The sequence below is a fragment of the Lepisosteus oculatus genome, chromosome 9, assembly GCF_040954835.1.
Source record: "Lepisosteus oculatus isolate fLepOcu1 chromosome 9, fLepOcu1.hap2, whole genome shotgun sequence".
Lineage (NCBI taxonomy): Eukaryota > Metazoa > Chordata > Actinopteri > Semionotiformes > Lepisosteidae > Lepisosteus > Lepisosteus oculatus.
The window spans coordinates 19,336,343-19,361,040 of NC_090704.1; the positions used below are offsets into that span (position 1 = coordinate 19,336,343).

General features: G+C 40.1%; 1 protein-coding gene across 3 annotated transcripts in view; it reads left to right on the forward strand.

Moving 5' to 3' along the window:
- The first annotated feature begins 4,549 nt into the window (after nucleotides 1–4,549).
- rc3h1a (ring finger and CCCH-type domains 1a) overlaps nucleotides 4,550–24,698 on the forward strand; it is a 59,047-nt gene continuing 38,898 nt past the window's right edge. For all 3 annotated transcript variants that reach the window (XM_015339292.2, XM_015339295.2, XM_006643079.3), the window contains exons 1-5: nucleotides 4,550–4,703; nucleotides 18,543–18,925; nucleotides 21,225–21,345; nucleotides 22,635–22,874; nucleotides 23,590–23,765. In XM_015339292.2, coding sequence (XP_015194778.1) covers nucleotides 18,695–18,925; nucleotides 21,225–21,345; nucleotides 22,635–22,874; nucleotides 23,590–23,765 — 768 coding nt within the window. In that variant the 5' untranslated portion in view covers nucleotides 4,550–4,703; nucleotides 18,543–18,694. The remainder of the gene's footprint in view (nucleotides 4,704–18,542; nucleotides 18,926–21,224; nucleotides 21,346–22,634; nucleotides 22,875–23,589; nucleotides 23,766–24,698) is intronic.

Here is a 24,698-nt window from a genome sequence, read left to right on the forward strand (position 1 = left end):
TCCAGAAGTTGTCAATAAAATCTATTCTTATTTCAATATGAACATAGACTTTGATAGCAGTGTTACCGCCTTCTACCCTGATCTGCCCAACCCTCAGAAGTTAAGACAGACTGGGACTGGTCAGTACAAGGAAGGCGGGCCTCTATTGAATACCAGTCTGCTGCTGTAAATAGTGTTAGTGGCCCAGTAGGTTGTGCTACTTCCTCTGGGACCAGAACATCCAAAGGTTTATTACATTGATTTATTAAATTACTTCATTAATTCCACTTCAGGTTAAACATGAAATGAAGGTTTCTTACAATATCCTCATAATACCAGTGACCAGTATGTTTACCAGAGACACTGTCAGATAACATGTTAAACAGGCATCCTGACCTTTAATTAAAGATTCCAAGGCACTGTTGGAAAGCGCAAGGTTGTGACCTGGTGTCCTCTCTAAATTACATTCTGGCCTTGAACTAATTTGGCCTGCCCAAAATTCCTCTTTAATGCAACCATTGATGCAATTTCTTTCTCTCTCTACCTCTACTCTACTCTCTCTCTACTCTGCAGTGAGGCAGCTGTGTCACCCAGTGGGTCTGTCTGGGGAGTGAAGTGGGTCCCCTCCTGTGTGTGGAGCACTTTGAGATCCTGTGGAATGAAGAGCACTATATATTCTACACATAATACTATCTTATTATACTTAGTTATAAGTATAAGTTTAAGTATATAAGTATAAGTTTAAATGATAAAAAGGGGGTAGCAATATTGTTTCTTTTGTTATTTTAGTTAGTTAAAAGAAATTAGTATTAATTTCCTGTTACAGCTATTTATGAATAATATTGTATACTGTGAATGGGTTTGGGTATGAACTAGGTGAACAATTTAATTCCTCTAGGTGGAGCAGTAGGTCTGCAGGCTTGCCCTTATAAAAATACATGATCGTTCCATTGCTCTGATAGAAGTGTAGTTCTAATCTCGGTGAAGTCAGATTTAAGATGTGTCCAACCAATTAAATTACTTCAGGAGAGTATTAATACGATAATTAAATCTTAATTAATTTGTGGAGCTAGTGTGTTCTCCTTGTGTATTTGGTAGTAGCTCATTTCTCCATGGATCTCATCCAACCATTTCTTGAAAGACACCAAGGTATCAGCTTCAACAACATGGATGGGTATCTTGGTCCAAACTGTCACACCCCTTGGGTTAAAGATGTGCCTCCCCTTCTTGGTTATAAACTTTCATTTGACTTCCACTTCTAACCCCAGGTTTGAAGAAATTCAAATGCTTGACACTCAGTGCCTTTGAGGATTGTGCTATATACTCAATTCTTGTATTAGGTCTCCTCATAGTCTTTTCTGTTGAGCCTTTGAGCCTGTCAGGAGAGGACATCCCCTTCAGCCCCAGAATGTTTCTGTTTGCTCTTCTCTTTGCTCTTCCAGCGCTGTGGAAAAAAGCAATAATCGTGCCTATGCCCAAAAAGCCCTGTCCCTCAGATAACAATGACCACAGGCCGGTAACACTGATGTCTGTTGTGATGAAATGCTTTGAGAGGTTTATAGTATCCATGCTGTGCTCAGAAGTGAACACTGTACTGGACCAATATCAGTTTGCATATAAACACCGGCGGGGCACCAATGATGCAATCAACAATTATGCATCTTGTTCTAAAACACCTAGAGGACCCCAATGCCTATGCTCGGATGCTGTTTGTGGACTTCAGCTCTGCATTTAAAATGCTGCAGCTCCATCTATTGATAAGTAAGTTGAAGCAAATGTCCGTTAACAAATCGCAGACAGTATGTCAGGGTCAACAAAACTCTTTCTGAGTCACGATCTATTAGCACAGGTGCCCCTGAGGGCTGTGTTAGCTCTCTAGTTCTTTTCACGCTTTATACAAATGATTGTAGTCAAAACAACTTCATTTTCAAATTCTCAGATGATACAGCTGTTCTTGGCTTAATGCATAGAGGTAGCAGCTCACCTGTATACATGTCAGAAATCCAAAGATTTGTGCAATGGTGTGACAACAATAGCTTAATTTTGAATGCTAAAAAAACAAAAGAAATAGTTTTCGATCCCAGAACAGTTGGTGATCACTCACAGGTAGTAATCCACAACGAACTTAAAGTATCACTCAGGTTGATTCATACAAGTACTTAGGTGTACACATAGACCGTAACCTGTGCTGGTCTACTCATGTTGAGAGTGTTTGCTCCAAAGTTCAGCAGCGCTTATATTTCCTGCGAAGACTAAGAGTGTTTGGGGTTCGACAGGAAGTAATGCTACTCCTTTACCATGCTGTAATCAAGTGCATTATCAGATATGGTATTTCAGTGTGGTTTGGTAATCTATCAGTTCATTTTAAATCGCAAATTACCCACCTCATCCAGACAGCTTTGAAGGTCATGGGGGTGAAACAGCACCCCTCCCTGCAGACAATCTTTGAAAAATACATAATCAAACAGGCAGGAAAATTTTTATCAGATCATTTCCCACATCCTCAACTCTGAATATCAACTTCTTCTTTCTGGCAAATGTTTTAGGGTTCCCAAATGTACAGTGTTTAGTAGTCCTCCTAATTTGGTATAATCTGCAAATGTATGACTAAATATGCAGCAATACTGTAGAAATACTTCCTGAGTATGACCCCTGTCTTGAGTGTTTTGTCAATGGTTTCTGAATAACATCTCCTGTTACCTTGATTACAGTTGGTACATTTTAGTTCAAGTAGGCAGCTGCGGAACAAGTAAAGGTTTATTCCATGCTGAAAAGAGAAGAAAAGAAACACAATGTTTTGGGGGTGGAGCCTTCTTCGGGTGTGTCAGAAAGGGTTATCTGTTTGAAGGAGAAAATAATAGAAAGCATAAGTTTCCTCAAAAACTGTTGTAGAATTAGAAGACTATTAGAAGTCTTTGCGTGTTACTCTGGGTGGTGTCAGAATCAAAGAAAAAAAGTGTTACATTTCAGATGAAATCCTTTAGGAATGACATTATGTCGATGACATCTGTAAAGGAATAGGAGGTGGTTAGAAAGCCTGGTCTTGGAACAGATCGCTGCGAAGAGACGGAATGCTGGTTCGGTGAGAGAAGAGGACAAGTAGCCGAGGGAGGAGGAGAAGGAATGATGAAGAGATCTAGAAAAAGATTTAGCAGAAGTCATGGTGGGTTGCAACAGAAGTAGGCTGAAATAGCCTACCTCACCTGGAGCAGCGTAAAGACGTAAAACCGAGATCCTGACTCTCTGTGGTCATTAAAAATCCCAGGGCGTTTCTCGAAAAGAGTAGGGTGTAACCCCGGCATCCTGGCCAAATTTCCCATTGGCCTTTACCAATCATGGCCTCCTAATAACCCCCATCTATGAATTGGCTACATTACTCTGTTCTCCTTCCCACTGATAGCTGATGTGTGGAAAGCGTTCTGGCGCACTATGGCTGCCGTCGCATCATCCAGGTGGATGCTGCACATTGGTGGTGGTGGAGGAGAGTCCCCATTACCTGTAAAGCGCTTTGAGTGGAGTGTCCATAAAAGCGCTATATAAGTGTAAGCTATTATTATTATTATTATTATTATTATAAAAAGTTCAAGTAGGTAGCTGAGTCGGCATGTGTAGGCTGCAGAGGAACAATTAAAGGTTTATTCCATGCTGAAAAGAGAAGAAAAGACACAACGTTTCAGCTGTGGAGCCTTCTTCGGGTGGCTCCAAAGCCAAAACGTTATGTTTCTCGTTGGTATGTTTTGTTTCTCTGAGATAATATAGGAACAATATTTTTTTTTCTGGCATTTCTTTTAAACAATTTTATACGAATAAAAAAACTATACTAATTTTAAAGGAACAAGATGTAAATCAGGATTGTTCTTAATAAATTGGCAGGCCCAGTTTGAAAATACCACTATGAGTTTAAACATTTCTGTGTAAACAACACAATTCCATGTACTTGTCTAACAATGTTATTAACAGACCATTTTCCAATTCAAAACATTGTGTGCTATGGAACAAGTAATAGGTTTATTCCGTGCTGAAAAAAGAAGAAAGAGAACACAACATTTCGGCTGTGGAGCCTTCTTCAGGTGTCAAGCTTCAGGTGACACCTGAAGAAGGCTCCACGGCCGAAACGTTGTGTTCTCTTTCTTCTTTTTTTCAGCATGGAATAAACCTATTACTTGTTCCTTTGCAGCCTACACATGCTGACGCAGCTACCCATCTGAACTACATTATGTGCTATGTGTTAAAAACACAGAAATTATCTCATTCAAATTGTATTTTCACACCGTTTTTGAGTTTGCATTGCTTAAAAGAAAGTGTTTTGCCATTCAGTTAGATTTATTTTTAAACTTATAGTTCCTTCAAAAGTTAGAACAATAAGTATTGTTACTCAATGAGACTTCAGGTTATGAATTCAAAGGCAATAACAGCTTGAGCTATCTCTATATGGCGATTTTAATCACAATACAATACTAAAACACGAAATGATAGTTCAATGAGAGTTGCTTGAAAATTTCATCAGTCACAGAATGGTAGCGCTCGGCTGACAGACAGGGGGCGCTCTGCACAAACCGGGATTCCGGGTAGCATCTCGGCGCCTCCTCGTCAGAGTTAGTGTCAATTTTGTTGCAGTCTTGCTTCAGAACTTGGGCTGCCAGCAACAGGAAAATGGCGACCGAGGAGATACAGGCTGACTTTTCAAAGAACAGCTGAAGATTGACCAGGATCAATCGCAGATTGTGAGTTCGTCGAAGCTTGTTGTGATGTGTGACTCGCCCGGGCGACCTCGACAAGCCCTAGGCTTTCGGGAGGCCTGATGGCAGCCTTGGCCCGGCGGTATTGTGAGAGTCTCGGCTCCGCTTTGTCCAGGAGAGGAGGCCGCCCTGCTGTTGTGCCGCCCGGGCTTGGTTCAGGGTTGGAGGCCGAGACTTAACAGGGCTTTAGTGACGGATTTTGGATGGATTAACGTCAAGTCACGTTTTATAATGTTGCCGTCTTCTCTTTTAGGGTTTAATGCTGCTATATTATTATTTGGTAGTTTCTCGGGGGTCAATGAGCCGTGTTGTTTTTGTATAGGAGCACAGTCGCGTACGTACTAGGACATCAGGACGCAAGAAACTGTCGAAAAATTTAAAATATTTTCCGTTTAGGTTATGATTTGTGGAGTTAAAGCAGTTTATCAGGATAGAGTAGTGTTCTGTGTGTTTCATGTTATGTTGTGGCCGTTTTAGAAAAAGCCTTTATCATCAAAGTGAGTCCCAGGCTTAAGGTTGTGGCCTAGTTAGGACGTAACTGACTTTTTAAAAAATGCGAACATAAGATAAATCAGTTTCTCGCAGCGGCTGGAATATCTTTCACATGTTCTGGTCGGATTATACGGAGAGGGAAGGTAAGTTACTGATGTATTTATAATATTGTAGGCCTCAGGCTTCTAGCGGGTTAAATTTCGGAGTTGGCCGTGTGGATGTGACTCTCGTTGGGCATAATGTAGAATCGTTTTTGGTCTTGTTTTAAAAAAAAAAACTCCTACCGAACAGGTCTTCGCGTACTTTTGAATTAGGGAGCCCTACTGGTTTGAATTTGGGGATTTTTAAATGCACATTGTTGGCTTATTTTAGGAATATCTGGGTTGAGTAGGCTCTGCCGCCGTCGTGTTGTTTTCAAATTTGCAGTTTGTCTTCCTATGCCTAGTGCTCTGTTTCATTTATTCCTCTTGTAATAGTGTTTTTGACCTCGATATTCACCGAAAAAGTACATCTTGTCGACGCCCCAATGTCCGGAGTCGCAGCTTCTGTGTCCCGTCTTGTGAGAAATGGCCACGGAACCTCTTGCGCCGTGACTGTCGAAATTTACGCAATTGACTGCTGTTGCTGAGGAAATCACAGCATGTATTTTAACTCTGATGAAGGAAGTTTGATTTCAGTAGAGAATAATTAATGTAAAACAGCAGTAAACTTAAAAGGTGACAGTTTCTTAACGCTTTTTAGATCCGGAGTGCGTGAATATAAAATCAGATTTGAATCTGGTCAACTCACGGTTTTGATCGCTCTCGTACTGCTTTTCAGACGGTGTTCCCTTCAGATTCCGAATTTAACTCAATAAATTTGCCAACATAGAGCTCATTGGCGTTTTTATTATGCTTTCGCTAAAGCTTCCTATAAGTACGACATGTGAAGTCTCTCGAAATCGGTTTTGTTTGACGAATATACGTGGAGTGGGAGCTTTCAGCAGTTAAAAGTAACACGTTGTTTTTTCCCCGTAATCGAGTGTTTGTTTTGCAAAATCTCTGAGTCTACGGCACGAAAAGACAGGAGTCCTTCCATCTCAGAGTTATTCCTGAGTGGGGTTTGATTTTCCACTGTTTTGTGTTTTTAAAAATTATGCGTGCATTTCTGTAAGCATATTCACCTAGAACGTTTTTTGTGTGAAAGCGGAATTAGGCATGTGCAGAGCTTTTATTCGTGAACAGTTTGTAGTATTAGGAGTGTCCTAAACTGTTGTCACTTGACAGAGTGAATAAGATTGTGCAGTATCAGTTACTTTTCATTTGGTGTACTTGTTTTCCCTCAATTTCCCTATAATAGGTCAGAAAAGCATTCTGATCTAGTTGTAAAAGTGTTTGCCTAGGCTTGTTCTCCAACACCAAGGTCGGGCCTGTAGTGCCACTACTGCCTGTGATGACTGTCAAACTGCCTTCTTTTGCTTTCTTCAATGACATAGCAGAGTCTGCCACAGAAATGCATTGTTTGTAAGCGTGGATTAACCTTTTCCAGGTTTCTCTACAAATGTAGTTTTCAGACCTGGTCCTGAGGAACCCCTGTTACCCAGGTGGCTTTCTTTCCACCTGAAGTTAGAAAAACAAGAATGTAAAAGTTAAGGAATATAGCTGAAAAGGTGAGGCTTTTCCTTCCCTTCCTTTTCAATCCCATCCCTGGAATCTCGGGAAGTAGACCGCAAGCCTGTAGAGATTGTTGTGCCAGAGAGCCAAATAATACTAATGTAGTCCACTGCTCTGGCACAGGTAGCTCAACATGTCTCTTTTGTAAACTTTGGGGTCTAACATTTCTTAGTGTGAACAACTAGTTAAACCTGAGGTTCCATGTTTAGAAATGAGTACATTCAGTCAGTGCCAATGTTAGCAGTTAGATCGTGGACTTCTGTACCTGCTTAATCATATTTACATTTTATATTTGCACAATCATTAGCACATTAGGGCTCTGTGGCTAAGGATCTGTGCCTGTGACTGGAAGGTTGCCGGTTCAAATCCGGCAGCTGGCAGAGGAATCCTATTCCGTTGGGCCCCCGAGCAAGGCCCTTAAAATGGCTGACCCTGCGCTCTGACCCCAAGCTTCTCTCCCTGTCTGTGTGTTTCATGGAGAGCAAGCCGTGGTATGCAAAAAGACGAATTCCTAATGCAAGAGATTGTATAGGGCTCATAAAGCAACATTAACATTATTAACATTAACATTATTCATTATTTTACCTTTGGATTTTGTCCTAGTTTTCAGTTAAACATTGTCTTTAATAGTGTTTATAAGACGTAAATGAAGTTATTTCCATTCTTGCTGGCCTGATTGTGGTTTTACATGCTAATCAACACTGTTGTTCTTTGCCCTAGGATTTGGTCAGTTTTCATTTTGTCACATTTTTATAAACAGAAACAATATGCTTAGTGCTAGAATTTTGCTGATGAAAGGCAAGGATGGCTGAAATCTTCTTTCCTGCAATTCACTGGGCACTGGCAGCTTTAAATAGATTTATAAAACCTTTTCTGTGCCAAAAATAGTCATTGGTGAGGAAGCTGTCTCATACTGTAAGCTCTAATGGCTCGTTTTTTGGCACTGATTGGCCAGCTACATTTTGGAATACAATGTACAGTAAGTGCTCTACTCATTTCTTAACAAATATAAAAACAATATCAGGGCAATTCATCAATGTGTCTAATGGGTTGATTTATCAGGTGGCACTCTACCCCAAGTTTCAGTTAGAGATGACAAATCTGACTATGAATACAGTTGTGAACTAACCTCCGTTTTTGTGATATTGAGAACTTATCACTGATGGAAAATGTTCTGCCCCTAAAAACTTGTCTGGAAGCACTGAAGGCACATGATGTAGCTGTTCCAACTTTAACATCACAGAATGTGTAGAGTTATTGATGAGAAGAAGCTCTGTGGCAAATCAGTTCTTGTGCTCGTCTTGTATGTACATGCTGAATGACTGTCACGTCACCAAACTTTGCACTTTTTCAGCACTCTGGGGCATTTTCTAGGCACTGCTGTTCTCTGCAGTGGCTAGCTTTGGAACCTTTCAAACAAATGAAAACTTAATGTACAGTATTTCCAAACAGTTATTGGTTAATGGATTTATGGCTTTCCCCATTGTTAGATTGGAGGATATTCAGCAGAATGTCTCTCATGTGAGCCATGATGTTCACCCCCTAGTCTCACTGTTTTTTTTCCAGCCTTGCTAGTTGTACTGCATAAATAGAATTTCAGGGTCATATTTCTCACTAACAGAATTTTCTCTCATTCGCACTTCCTCAGCTGTAAACCAATTTCAGAAGAGCCACAGCCACTGCACTGTAAACGTCAGCAGTGTGCTCATCACTTACAGACCTAACTGCAATTGTTCAACGTCAGGTCTGAGCGATAATAAGAGCCGAGATCTTCAGGCTTCTCTTTCCTGTGACGTGCTCTGTGTTCTGCTTTCTTGCGGGTGAGAACATCCTCATCTTGGGCACGGATGTTTAACTGATTGATTGTTCACTGTGCAGCTTTGAAGTTAGGGCCGCTAGTCCCCCACTCTCATTCAAGTGGCCTTTAAGGACGATAGAGGCCTTTGCCAGGAACACAGGGAGCACCTGCTTGCTTGATGTTGGAATATAGTTTTGGTCCCAGATAAGTTTTAAGCTGCTGATCCATGGGGTGAGAATGGGAAAGAAAGATGCTATTTGGAATGATGGGTTACAAAAATGACAGTGAAACTGAATTTAACAATGTAAAAAAAAATACTATTAAGAGAACTGATGCATTCAGACAAGCACAGGGATGAGACCCACACTAAGAACTGTGAAAACTGAACAATGGAAAGGTTATATATCTGATCAGATCTTGTTGATTTCTCTTTGTGCTTAAACAAACAAATGTATGCAGGTGGGTGCTGCACATTGGTGGTGGTGGAGGGGAGTCCCCAATACCTGTAAAGCGCTTTGAGTGGAGTGTCCAGAAAAGTGCTGTATAAGTGTAAGCAATTATTAATTAAATAATTATATATAGTAATCAGTCCAGAATCAGTACCACGAAATAAATTACAATGAGGTTTAATATCAGTGAACATGGATACTTTGTGTATTTGTATTATGTGAGTTTGACATGTCAAAACCTCAGTGTTATGTAAATGTTACCCTTGTTCCAGTTTCAGAAGGCTCTTCTCAACGTTTTCTGACCCTGATTTTTCAGCTAGTCATTGTATGTTCTCATTTTCGATGTAGTCTGAGATTTTATTATTTTTCCTGACAGGGCTGTTGATTCAGTAAATAGTATAACAATACTTTTGCCAAAAGCTTCCAAAATAAAAGCCAATGAAACCTGAAGAACACAAGCAACCCTACTCAACGGTTCAGCTTTTCTCCACCACAGTGATGTGTTGTATACAGTGAAACAGGATTCAAAACTTAATTTCCAAATGCACCTGACATGTGGGTCTTGTTTTTTCCATGACTGCTCTTAGCCTTAAATTAAAGATTAATACAGTGTTTTTGTTTCCAAATGTACAATCTTAGCTCGCTGCAAACGGATAGTGAGCAGACAGATTAGAGGGGTTCCAGTGTTAAAAAGATTGAGTTCTGTTTTTGTATTGTGGTGTGAGCAGATACTGTTAGTTCTGTGTGATTCAAAGCGAGGTTATTACTCTGACATGCCGGTGTAGTGACTATTTGAACCACCTAGCTGAGAAACCTATTTCTGACACCCACAGCTCTTTGTGTAAAGAAGGGTTTTTTATTCTATGTCCAAATTAAAATAATAAAACAAAACAAATAAGACAGTACCCAGGTTTAACCCTATCTAGCGTGTGATGATAGGCTTGTCACATGACCTCTGTCTAGGTGTCTCATAAACTTTCTGGTTACCTAATTCATATTTGCTTTCCTGCTGGTATGTCCTTAGTTTATGCATCTTTATTTTTTAATTATGGTCATTTAATATGGTGATTATGGTTTATATTTTTGACTTAACCTTTTGTAAATCCACAGTGTTGTCCTTGTCGTATGTTCCACCATCTTGTTTTGGGTTATAGACCCCGACTCGCCTTCTTTTTAAATGGTTTTTGTAGGCCTCTTGCTTTGAAACTGCTAGTAGGAAATTCCTTGGAAAAACTGTAGTTCACTATTTTATTGAATGTTTCTTTCTCATGTGCTAATTGAAAAGATGGTGTTAAGGTTTATTCAGCCTTCTGTGCTTCAGCAAATGGGGTATGAATATTGTATGTATAAAGCAGAGTTCCCAGAGCCTTTTCAATTAGCTGCATTTTAGATTTATCAGATGTCTTTTAATGCAGCTTCATTCTCTGGAACTAACTGAATTGCCTTTGCACATACCTGTGTCATGGCAATAATAGGACACATGCATGAAACTAGAGCATGGTTTATATGAGACAGTCAGTGCTTAGCCCTGCATCATAGATTCTTTACTGCTCCTACTGTCATCAAATGAACCCCAAACTGTTTAAAATGGTTACATTGACATCAATATAAATATTTTCATTGCTTTCTAGCTGTGATTGTGCACAGTGGAAATGTTTCTGGTTAACATAGCAGTAGCTCACATGATTAAAATAAAGCAATTGTTTGTACTGCACCACTCTAAGGGACTAAAGACATCCATGGCAGAAGTTGCAAACCGGACATCAACAGTGGGCTATGTTGTTCTATCCAAACCCTTACGAAAAGAAGCGAACTGATAAGCGATGCACGGGCTACAATGTTTCACCACGTCTTTGTACATTCCCAGCCAAAAAATTGTAGGAGTTATCCATCTGTATGTTTTCATTTGCCCATTTCAAGTCCCCTGATAAAGGAACAGAATATACCAAACATAATACTTTGTCATTCAGCTTTATGCACTAGAAGCTAGTTGCCATCCTTGCTAATACTCAAGTGAAAATCCTTGTCTACTATGAATTTGTGTCATCTTTTGATTTTTGCTATTCTTTCCATTAAGATTTTACATGAATGAAATCTACTCTCAATCACCTTTGTTCCAAACTGAAGAGATTGATCTCCCTGTCCATATGCAGGAATCTCCTGAGAATTGCAATTATTCTTGTTGTTTCAAATTCTAAGGATTAAGTTTTCTTTTGTGGTAGGGTGAATAAAGCAGTTTTTTTCCACAGTTAACAATTTCAGAATCTTATGAAGGACCTTATCAAATCATTTTTGGAAATCTAAATTGTGTTAAGTGCTTTAGTTTTATCTATTATTGTTGCTTGATAAAGAAATTACAGTAAAATAGGAATTATAGCATTAATTTTGGCCTTAATATTCCTGAAATCTTAATATTCGTGGTGGCTTTATGCAGAGGGCAGAGCAGTGGCTCTGTAGCATAGGATCTGCACCTGTGGCTGGAAGGTTGCCAGTTCAAATCCTGCAGCCAACAGAGGAATCCTACTCCGTTGGGCCCCTGAGATAGGCTCTTAGTCCCAAGTGCTCCAGGGGCGCTGTACAGTGGCTGACCCTGTACTCTGACCCCAAGCTTCTCTCTGTCTCTCTGTCTGTGTGTCTCATGGAGAGCAAGCTGGGGTATGCGAAATAGACAAATTCCTAATGCAAGAAATTGTATATGGCTAATAAAGTGCTCTATCTATCTATGTTCCAATATGTTGAGGTATCATTTTTGTTTCTAGCAAGAGAGAAATTTATCTTGTTTGTTCAGTCACATTATCAGAAAATCTCACACTTATCCAAACCTTAATTTTTTTAAAATAAGTGCAAGAATTTACCAGTTGGTCATGCTGTAGGAAAAGTGACTCAGAGATTTGAAACCACTCAATTAAATCATAAATTCTGAATGGAAAAAGCAGGACTGCGTCACCTCTGAAATACTGGAAACTCCCTTTTTAATTCTTAAGCACTTGATTGAACAGTTTAAAAACAATAAGTGTGAAAGACGGTACCTGGAACTGAATGAAGCTGCTTGTCTTAACCACCCGTGAAGATTAAAAATAACTCTTGAAATATAAGAATCAAAACAGGATGAAGTGGTTAACTTGCGTTTTGATCGTTGTACTTTTTAAAAGACCCAAAACATTTTTTGCAGTCAAATGAGGTCACTTTATACAGCAGTAGCTGTTTCATAGTTTTTAAATCTGAAGAACGGTTTGAAAATTAGGACCTGACAACTGAGGAGGAATCTCAACTATCATATTTCCCTTCAACAGAGCATCAGCTTTCAAAAATTGATTTGAGCTCACAAATATATGTGCTGTTTCCCGGGAAAGTCTGAAGTTCTATACATATCCTCTTATATGATGTCTTTCTGGAATATGATTCAGATTAGGCTCCTTCTCCATGAGGGGTAAATGTGGGCACTGGGGTGCAGTAGATGGGTGTTTATGGATGGAGGAGTTGTGTGAAATAAGTTAAACCAGTGGTTCTCAAACTGAAAAATTTCATCAGATGGTAAATTGCCCTCACAAGTACAGTAGTGATGTCTTGGCCTGGGTGCAGATCTAATCAAGGTTAAAAAATCACAATGGAAGTGGCAGTAGAAGTACTGAAAAGAAATAAAGATGGAAAAATGCCTTTTGTTCTCTGTCTTAAGCACACTTTCTTTTATTTTCTAGTTGTGAGACCAGGTATGTAAAACATAAGAGGCATAGTCAGGATGCCCTAACTCTTAAGAAATGGCTGGGTGTGATGCATACAGTTAGCTGTAAGAAACCAATCAAGACTGCATAGACAACACTATCTTCTTTGTTACTGTTCTTATGGTCTGTTAATCAATGACAGAACATTTTTTAAAGGAGCAAGGCAGTTTTGCTTTTCAAAATTATTTCTTGTGTGTAATTCTCAATAATGGAAAAGCCAGTGTACATACATGCTTCTATGTTTTGGCATATGTATTCAGTGATGCTGTCCTTTTTTATCAGATCACAGTATGAGTGTTTTGTGAAGGCAGCTCTAAAGCACAGTTTGACTTCTGTGCATTTCAGCAACATGTATTTGAATCTTGAATATTATGTCACTGTATTGAGATGGATTGAATCTATTTCAGGAGGATTAAATTTCATTTTGATTTTAACTTGTGTAGTTAACATGATTTTAATTTTGTCCTGTATAAGGGAAGGGCTTTTAACTGGGTGTCTTGTTGTATGAATTTATTTGCTTGCACCTACACCTGTAATAATAATAATTGCTTACACTTATATAGTGCTTTTCTGGACACTCCACTCAAAGCGCTTTACAGGTAATGGGGACTCCCCTCCACCACCACCAATGTGCAGTATCCACCTGGATGATGCGACTGCACCCATAGTGCACCAGAACGCTCACCACAAATCAGCTATCAGCAGAGTAATGGGTTATTAGGAGGCCATGATTGGCCATGATTGGTAAGGGCCAATGGGAAATTTGGCCAGGACACCGTGGTTACACCCCAACTCTTTTCAAGAAACGCCCTGGGATGACCACAGAGAGTCAGGACCTCGGTTTTACGTCCCATCCGAAGGACAGCGCCTGTTTACAGTATAGTGTCCCCATCACTATACTGGGGCATTAGGACCCACATGGACCTCAGGGTGAGCGCCCCCTGCTGGCCCCACGAACACCTCTTCCAGCAGCAACCTTAGTTTTTCCCAGGAGGTCTCCCATCCAGGTACTGACCAGGCTCACACCTGCTTAGCTTCAGTGGGTTACCAGTTGTGAGTTGCAGGGTGATATGGCTGCTGTAAGCACAATCAATTTTCAGTTTCCTGTTTAGGTTTAAAACATTCTGTCATGTTTGTCTTTACTAATTAAGAAAATAAGGCCTATATTTTGAAAAAAGCATTTCATGTTTGGTTATTCTGTGATTTCAGTGTGGTGGACAAGGCTCGATTGGCAGAGTGGAAATTTAGTCTTCGTCAGACCTCCTTGGACTGTTAAAAACATTTGCCACCATTTTACAAAGTCATTCAGCTATGTAGTTTGATGCGGATTGGTGCCAGATCTGTCTGTCACTGGCTCACTGTGTCATCCTGAGTGAGGTACCACACTTCCTTGTGCATATTTCACTATTAGAAATGTTTGCTGAATAGGGGAGCTCCAAAACAACAAAAAAAAATATTTAATAAGAATAAATTAAATAATTGTCACTTTCTCCTAACCATCTCAATAATGCCACAGTGCCAATCTCAGTAATCAGTCCTATCATTAAAGCCTTCTATGGGATGTGATATGTTATCTATCTTTCACAGGAGCCCACTTGATTGTGGAACAAACTAGCTGCATGTTTTAGTTCTAAAGAGCATTTTGGTCTTGCAAATGGACAGGTGTCCAAATTCAACCACAAACCATGATTTTTTGTTCTTGTAGCCCTGACTGGATTGAAATAGCGCAGAACACACCTTCTGTTAAAGCCAGGACCCTTTGTGAACAGAGTGTGTGGTGGATTTAAGTAACAGTCTGGGCTAGCAACCTGCTAGAAAGCAGATGGTAAATATAAACCTAGTGGTTGACTTTGTTTATTGGATGGTCTACAAAATAAGCCCCATATCAAAACAGTTGTTAATGTGACATGAACAGGTATTCTGCCCTTCAAGTAAACATGACAGCACTCATGCATTGTTTTGTTAATTCTTCTACAGGTGTGTAACAACTAGAATGTGCTGCCTGTGTTTAAGGTATCTGGTGCCTGGAGTGCCAGTGTGACTAGAATGACCATCCTGTGTTCAGATTGCTTGGAAATGCAAAAGTTTTCACAGCTTGAAATTCCAAAAGTAGTGATATCATTGAGTAGAAAGAAGGATTAATGCCTAATTTTAAAGGTCTGTTTTTAATGCACTGTAACTTAATGAACCCTACCACCAGCTTAGACACTATAATGTGAATACAGATAATCCTCTGACAGTGTGGTTTCTCTCAGGATTTGTTAGGGTTTACTACCAGGTAAATCTTTTCAGCCTTTTGCCTTTTGTAGAGTGCAAAGTGTATTCAATCCCCCCATTTCAGGTGAGCATATGTAAGTATTGGGACAAATGTCTGACGAGTGTTAGAACTGTTGCAGATAGTTTGAGCATTACAAATCATCAATAAGGAACGTCTTGAAAAAGGAAAACAGCAGCAATTGGTGACAGAAAAATAATGAGAGTTGTGAAGAAAAAACATACAATAACAACCAAAGAAATTACAGACTATCTAGGGTTCAGGTGAAAGTATTTCAGTACACTTATGTGCAGAAGACTGCAACAGGAGAATTACAATGGATACACCGCAAAATGCAAGCCTCTCATCAGAACTAAAAAAAAGGTTCATATTAGAAATTGTGAAGAGGATACTTAGGTATATGGTTCAAGTACAATTTAAATATTGTCCCCTTGATCTCAATTTCTGAGTAGTTTTGGGCAGTATGTAATTTCAGTACTGTGAGTGAAAAGTGTTGTATCATTGTGAACTAGCTTTCTTGAACAAGAGGAGGCTAGTTGGCCTATCTAGTCCATTTGCTAGTTAGTGTCTAGTCTAATTGATCCTCAGATCTTATCTAGCCATATTTTGAAAAAAGCCTGGGTATTAACTTCAGCAACATGTTTGGTTAGCTTGCTCCATACTTCTCTAACCCTTTGTGTAAAGAAGTCTTTCCTGTTCTTGTGTTTTAAATGCACTTCCATGAAGTAGATGCTGTGCAAGTGAAAAAACGTATCTTAGCACTTTTTTCCCCCAGAAGATACACAGTCACACTTTCCTTTATGTTCTAGATTTTAGCCTTTGGTTTGGCCATTCTCCTGTGATTGTGATAAAATGTATTGCTGTATAAATTGTGACTATTTTAACTGTCTAGCCATATACTTTCCACACATTGGAACCAGATTACATCAGTTTCTGGTGTCCTCTTGTCTGCATGGCTCCGTAACATAGAGAAGAAACCATTCTCATAATTGCAAAATGGAGAATCCTTCCTTTAGAAGAAGTCTGATTTTCTTTGCGCCTACAGCACCAAGTGAAATGTGCAGAGTAGCAGCTTATTCTTTCTCTTCTCATGTTGTCAGAACACTGCACTCTGATAAAGTGCTGGGCCCAGTGTGCTTCCTGGTTTGATCTCGGGAGGATGGCTTTGTACCGTCTTTGGACAGTCCCCAGGAATAAGACGCTTTGTGCGTAGTCTGCAGGCTATATTTAGCTAACTGGAACCGGAATGTGTTTTGACAGTCGGGCCCTGCATGGGGGTGTGGCTATGTCAAAGAGTCACTGTGTTGAAGAAATGAATAGCTGTGCCGTGTGGAGCGGGGAGATAATCACACTTTGATTATTGCATTTGTACTCTATTGGGTGCTTGTGTCAATATTAATCGGGGATGTACGTGGTGGTTTTAATCAAACGTTTGGCTCTTTAAAGAACCGCAGACTTCCCTGTCTGGCTGCTGCGCTTTCAGCCCTCTGTATTGTACGGGCTGGCCGAGTGCTCTCCTGTGAGGGCTGGAGGGAGTGGGGGAAGAACGACCCACGTTTATTCTGTCTGCTTAGCTTCCTAGATCAGGGACGGCGAGTGCTGCCTTGTTAAATTGTTTTTCCCTTTGAGTCATTAAAGTCTTTTCTAGTCAGAGCTGTTGGAGTTGGTGGACATAGCTTGTTACTTTCCGAAAACCGTATATTCTTAATTTCACTAATGCTTATTTAAAGTGTCTATTATGGACCTTTTTATATTATTGGGCATTTTAGTGCATTCATCGGAGCGCAGTTGGGTAAAATAGCAGTGCTCTACCTGGGATTTGAACCTCCAGCCTTCAGGTTCCCCTAGGCAATCTGAGCTGTAACTACTTCGCCACACTACTGCTGTATAATGGGTTTTTTTTTTCACTTTTTAAGGAGGACTCGCGTGTCAACTTGAGTCTGTCTGACTGTTCATATCGGCTCTGTGGATTTTGTGTTGCTTATGAAGTTGGTGGTGTAGAAGTTTTTGTTGTTCAAGCCAAGGTGGGAGATGGGTACAACTGGTGCAGTCTGAGTGAGACTGATAAGGAAATTGGATAGCAGGCAATTAGGAATAAACCCTTCAGAGAAGAGGGGTTTTATTCTGGTTTTACTCCATGAGGTGTTGAGGCTTAATGCTGTGCTGTAGTTGTAAAAGGTGCCAGCTTCCCACTGGTAATTTAAGCGAACAGAAGCAACTTCTAGTGCTTCCATCAGTTCAGCAGTGGCTTCTGGTGTTTTTCCCCTAAGAGCAAAAACCAGTTGGGTATATTTCTTTTGTATTAAAATGTGATTACAGTCCTCATCTCGAAGTGAGATCTCTGGTTTTGTACAGTCTCTAGTGTATGTTTTAATAATAATAATTGCCTACACTTATATAGTGCTTTTTCTGGACACCCCACTCCAAGCGCTTTACAGGTAATGGGGACTCGCCTCCACCACCACCAATGTGCAGCATCCGCCTGGATGATGTGACGGCACCCATAGTGCACCAGAACGCTCACCACACATCAGCAATCAGTGGGGAGGAGAGCAGAGTAATGAAGCCAATTCATAGATGGGGATTATTAGGAGGCCATGATTGGTAAGGGCCAATGGGAAATTTGGCCAGGACGACGGGGTTACACCCCTACTCTTTTCGAGAAACGCCCTGGGATTTTTAATGACCACAGATTCAGGACCTTGGTTTTACGTCTGATTTAAAGGACGGAGCCTGTTTACAGTATAGTGTCCCCATCCCTATACTGGGGCATTAGGACTCACATGGACTGCGGGGTGAGCGCCCCCTGCTGGCCCCACGAACACCTCTTCCAGCAGCAACCTTAGGTTTTCCCAGGAGGTCTCCCATCCAGGTACTGACCTGCTTAGCTTCAGTGGGTTGCCATGGGTTTTTTTTGCAGTGGCAACTTAGCTTCTGTCTCTAAATGTCGGAGTTTCCTTCTTCAGGCTGTTCTGGTACAGCATGAGGCTGTTGTTTGAATTTTGTAATGGTTCTTTTCAGAATTAACAACATGTTCAGTTTAAATAGAAACCACTTTTCCGTTTCTTCCAGAGGAGCTGCTGGTTCGGGGCCCAGGATACACGTCCAAACACAAATCTTGTTTCTGACCCATGTTCTCTTGATTGTGTTGACTTTCCAGATCCTTTCTGTTTCCCCTCAACCATGGTATTAAATGGTATCTTCCATTTAATTAAAGAAACCTTTTTGCAACCAAGTATTTTGGTGTCTTATTAAAAAAAAATATTGTGGGGACACTGCAGTACTGGTATCGGTAGTCGCAGAGAAGCAGCAGATGTCCCTAGGAGTCTCTTACGCAGCATCCACTGATACTGTCTCTGAAACCACTGTTACTGGCTTTGAATTGACAAAAATACTAAATCTTTTTTTTTTCTCTCTCTCTCCTTTTCTCTTTCAGGTTATGTATTTCACACTATGTGCTGAATGTCCATGATGTCTGAAAATATTTAAGAATATTGATGATTGGAAGAGTTTTTTGATTCCAGTGGAATCTGTAGGCTTTTTTGTTTTTGTTTTTAAGAAAATTAAAGAAAATTGTACTCTGCTACAATGCCCGTACAAGCTCCACAATGGACGGAATTTCTTTTGTGCCCCATCTGCACGCAGACCTTTGAGGAAACCATCCGCAAGCCCATCAGTCTGGGCTGCGGCCACACGGTCTGCAAGATGTGTTTGAACAAGCTGCACCGCAAAGCCTGTCCCTTCGACCAGACCACTATCAACACCGACATCGAGCAGCTGCCTGTCAACTCTGCGTTGCTGCAGCTGGTGGGCGGACAGGTAGGGGGCACATTGAGGTGCTGCTAATGTGTTTCTAACACAGGCTGCGTCTACTGTTATCATTTAACATTTTGAAATGATAATTCAGGCATGATTTCCATCAGCAATACATGCAGTTCATTTGTAGCATTTAAATGCCGTGGTGTAAAAATTAATAAGTGGCTGGTTCTTATGTCAATATAAAATACTGTTTGTACCATTTTAGTTTTAAAACTTTTTTCTCACTCTTTTTCTATAATTTAAGTTGCTTTAACATAGTATTGCAGAAAGTTACAGCTGTGGGTTTTTCCAGGTTTTACTTATACAGCTTGTCCAATCTCCTTTGTGTTGAACTTCTGTTGCCAAACAACTTTGTTAAAATGGGGATCGAGGGGGGTTTCTAGCTCTGTCGGCATCTTTTTTTTCTCTTGAAAAGCTGAAATTGCTTCAGAGCGATATGCCTGTAGAAATCCAGATATTTTCATTTGAAAAGCATTTTGTTAATCACAAAAGTTTTAAAGATGACCTCATCACCAGTTAATATAAGCAGTGCTAGTCTATAATCTGTTAAACTGTTCAAATCTGCACAGTCATGAACAAGAAATGACTGAAGCTGCTGGAGCAAGTAGTGTGAGGAGGTCTGTCTGCATAGTTTCTGTTCCAGCCAAGCTGACACTCGGTCTCTGCAGCCTGCGCCTTTGTCCTTCTTTGGTCATTCCTTGCACCTCTAGTGCTGAGTCCAGGCATGCTGAGTCATGTCACCCAACAGACTAGGCCATAGTGGAACGCTGAGTCATTATTTGCTATGATGGACAGTAGCCAGCCCAGGTTGCATTCCCCTGGAGTTCCAGCAAGAACAACCTCACATGTGGAAGATCTTGTGTTGGCTTGCAGCCCTGTGGCTCTAAGTCTCAGGGAAGATTGGGTTAGGATAATTTGGGGATTCATATTAGCTCTTGCTAATCAGAGACAATAAAATTGTCTCTGATGAAGTGTGACTTAAATTATACTGAGTTGTTTCACCATGTGCTTGCTTGGATTAAGCTAACAAGATAGATGTAAATCCCTGTTAAAAATTGAATCAGTTAGCAAGGTCTGTTAGTTCCTTTCAGCTTTTTCCTTGCAGAGTAGAAACATTTTCATTTTCTGGCAGATTATTTTTACAGATGAAATCCTTTATTTAGCAATTGTAATAATCACAAAACACAGTGGAAGGCTGTCTATATCTAGTATGTAACTGCTGTACGCAGCTGACGGTATGGAACATGAAGGATGCCTGTGTTAACATACAGGTAGAAAGCAAGGAATAAGAGTTCAAGGTTGAAAGATAAAATATCCATGTGATTTATAGTAGATATGTGAATACAATTATATTTGATAGCTGTGATGTTTCTGGATTGTTTTCAGTAATAAAAGTGAATTTGGTATTTTTCTGAGTGTAGATGTTATGAGCTGGTATCTCAGGGCTGAAGACAATGGCAGCTGAAACCTTGAGTTGCCAGGCAGAGTTACAGCACAGACAGTAGTTTATAGTAGCAGTAGTTGCTGAAGGACTTTTTCAATACAATGCAGAGTGCTTGTCAGGCCCAAAGTCTTGGATCCAGATCCTGCACAAAATAACTTGAGCTAGGTGTCAAAGTTTACCACACCGTGAGAGTTCCACAGTGTATACAAGGTGTTCATTAGAAGTGTTCTGTTTCTGATTTACACTTTGTTGTTCCTGCTCTGACTTGCAGTGTTAAAATGGGATTGAAATTCATTGGAGCATGGGTGGCTTTAAAATATCAAGTTGGTCAGTGTTTTTTACAATTCTCTGTGCGATTGGAAGGCAGAAAATGACTAGGATTTCAGATAGAGCCACCTCAGTGCAACCTAGTTCTTTTTCTCTGGAAAACATATCTAAAAACAGGTATTTACAGCAAAGTGTTTCTCAGTAAATGTACTCAGAAAATATTATAAAATACTAATAATTGTTATACAAGTCTTTAATTAAATGAAATTTAAAGAGCAGTAGTAATCTGCTGGGCAAGCAGTAGTAAGATCCACATCTCTGTAATAAGGATGCTTTTAAATAGTTTTTCTTCAGCACTGCAAAAAATATTTGTGGCTATTATGACCCATGTTTCTTTGAATCAAGGTCCAACACTTTTCAGTTACAATCAGGTTGATTCTTGAAATTCTGATTTGGCTTTGTTAAACCTCAAATCCTTGTTTTCCATCAGGGAGATGTGCTGATTAATGTGCAGCACTGTGCAGCCGAGTAAGCCTTGCTCTGATCACCTAGCTCTGATTTAATGTCTTTCTCTTTTTCCTTCAACAGGTGCCCAAACAGCAGCCCATCACGCTGTTAACAGGAGCAGAAGACACCAAACACTATGATGAAGCACGGAAGTGTGTGGAGGAGCTCGCTCTCTACCTCAAACCTCTCAGCAGCACCCGAGGTAAGACATGCTGCTGGTTTCTAGACATAAGCTCTTTTCTAGCCATGTCATTGTGGTCACCTTGTCAACTGAGATTTCGTTGTGGACACCCCAGTTGTTTCCTTCCATACCACCCTTAAAATAAGCTCTTGCTGCTGCAGTAGGGATTTGATATTAATGTCAGCAGGCCACTGGAAGTGGCAACAGAAATGACCTGTGTCTGGTGAATTTCGCCTCATGTTTCTTTTACTACCTACAAGAGGATAATTATTTCATATGACAAGGAGACAGTTCAGTCTGCCTCAGACATTGATGTGTGTGAAATACAGGAATTTCAAGGAAGAGAAATATTGCTAAGAACAAAAATTACTATTTTAGATAAGTATGATATATTGAAAAAGAAAGTGCACCTGTTATGCCATACTTATTTCCAAAGAGACCTTTGATGTTTTTGAATTGGGTATGTAAGGTTGTTTTAATTTTTCTTCCTTATTTGTGGAGATAAGATAGTGTCCTTCATAAAAACTGATCAAAAAGTTAGTTTAAGAACAAGGAATGTTTGAAGTTTATGTAATTAATATAATAGCAATCCCAATTTCTGTTAAAAATACTCAGATCTAGAGGAGGTTTCTAGAATTATTAAGGGATATAAAGGAATTAAAGTTGTTCACTGTGATAGTGTGTAAAGAAGAGGAAATATCAATACCATGATATCTGAAATGCTTCACAAGCAGCAGAGTCAGATGTTGGCCTGCTGTCATCATTGCAAAATTTAATGGCTGTTATGCTCTCCTGGACCAGTTCTATACCCTAATAGAGCAATAGAATCATTAAAGTTATAGTTAACGGATGAGATAGTGATTGCAGGACATTAAATACTTATAAAGGTATATATCTGTATAGAATGATGAGCAAAATCACCTTGTAATGTGTTATACCAAATCTGCAATCAGACTTGTTCAAATGAGTTTCAGCTGTATCAGCTTTTTGAAACTTTAAATTTAGTTATTTAAAATATGAAAGCTCAACTGAAGACTACTAAGGGTAAGAGGTTATCAAATATTTGGTGGAAGCACCTTTTGTAGCAATTACAGCTGTTAGTCTTTTGGGGTAAGTACCTACAGTCTTGTTTCTCCTGAACACCGATTCTATGAGCTAAGGGGGAGCACATCTTAAGGATTTTACGATTTGTGGGTTCCCTTTCCCTTACTGTTTAAATGTAGTTAAGCAACTCTTTGCATTAATGTGTTGTATGCACAGTGGTTTTTTGAACTTTGGCTCTGTGTTGATGAGCACTGCGTGCCTCACAGGTGTCGGGCTGAACAGCACCACTCAGAGCATGCTGAGCCGCCCCATGCAGAGGAAACTGGTGACGCTAGTGCACTGCCAGCTGGTGGAGGAGGAGGGGCGCATCAGAGCCATGCGGGCTGCCCGTTCCCTTGGCGAGAGGACAGTAACAGAGCTCATCCTGCAGCACCAAAATCCACAGCAGCTATCTTCCAACCTGTGGGCAGCTGTCCGTGCAAGGGGCTGCCAGTTCCTCGGGCCTGGTAAAGTGCACCTGTCCAAAACATGATGTTCTGTCAGACCTGGTCTGCATTCTGCAGGTTCTAGAATGCACATATAGAGCCTACACCAGATTGTCCATTTTTGAATAACACAAGCTGAAACTTCTTTAGGAACTATATTCTCCTTCATATTGACTGTACTAACTAAACATATCAGTTAAGCGGTAGGGAGAACTGAAAATGTATCTATACCAGTAAGCCTTGTTTTGAATGCCAGACATTCACTTATCACTAGCATTAGTGAAAGCTGCAAATAAATGTAACCTTGGAATAGTCACTGGTTATAATCTCTGAAGTGTGGCACCTATTAACACACTTTAAGTATCGATATGGGGGTGGGTCGAGCTCAGAGTCTACAGATTTTGCCATTGTTAGGTACCTTTTCATTCAGTGCTATTATATCAAGTGTTATATACTCAAGATATATTGTCACATTAGAGAGAAAGCATCATTTGAAGAATTGTATGCATCTCTACAAGCAAACTGACGCCTGTGCTAGCTCTCACTAAAAGGGTCAGACGTGGCATAACTACATGTATAGGTAAACCAAAAACTCCAAGATGGGTTACAGTTTCAAGTACTTAAGCAAGCAATGTCTGACCTGCTTTTGTATTTGTCATGTACATTATCTGTATAGTCCTGCATGCAACTGCTGTATCGCTTAATAATACTCAGTAAATCTTGTGTCCTCCTGCAGCAATGCAGGAAGAGGCCCTGAAGCTGGTTCTGCTCGCCCTGGAAGACGGCTCAGCTCTGTCCCGGAAGGTCCTGGTTCTGTTTGTGGTTCAGAGGCTAGAGCCACGCTTCCCTCAGGCCTCAAAGACGAGCATTGGCCATGTTGTGCAGCTCCTTTATCGGGCGTCCTGTTTCAAAGTAAGGGCAAAGTTACAGTCTAGCAAAGTCTAGAGAAGATGTATTCTGGATTTTGCAGCATTTGTTTGTTACATTTCAGGTACAATTTTAATGTTTCTCTTATCAGTGTTGTATTGTGGCAATGAATGCCAGCAAACCGTTTACAGATAGGGTGGTATATACAGACAGCCCCCATTATAACTATCCCCACTATGCAATTGTCCTTGCAGTTACACCATTGATTTTTGTTAACTGGAACGGAAACAATACATCCTACAAAGTGCTCTGGATGCAAAATTCTCACAAAAATGAGCATTGAAAAGAACAAAAAAATTGCTAAAATTCTTGTAAATGTCCTTTGTAATAAAATAAATTTAGCCTTGTCATATACAGTACTATCGTACTGTTTTAATTGTTTGCATGTGTGAACTGTACAGGCATGTATTGTGTGTTGTAAGTTGCAGTAGAATATGGGAAGTTCCCACGTACTCTGTCATCTTACAGATCCGCCCTGGATCCCCTGCACCATTGCCTGTCTCCAGTACTCTCTTAGTGCGCTTCTCAGTTATTGGTGAACATGTGCAATGTTTTTATCGTCTCACAATTACCACATCCCTGCAACATGGGTTCAGAGCATTGTGGAACAAATATTTCAAGTGCTGAGTGTCAGCTACATGTAAAAATTCATTTGTTAAAAGTAGTGCAAAGAGGTGAATATCCGAGTGGTGTTGGCTGTTTAGGATTTTTTTCTGGTTGCAAAGTCTGGATTATTTAATTGTTTCCTATGGATGAATCCCTGTTATGAGCCCAACAGTTTGCAATTTGTATTCCTTGTTCAAGTTTAACCCTTATCGTGTTTAAAGAATTTCTCATTCTTTTTCAAAAGTTAAATGCATTTCATTTCTAATATGACAAGAAGGGAGCAGAGCACAAAGAATTCACAAGAAACAACTT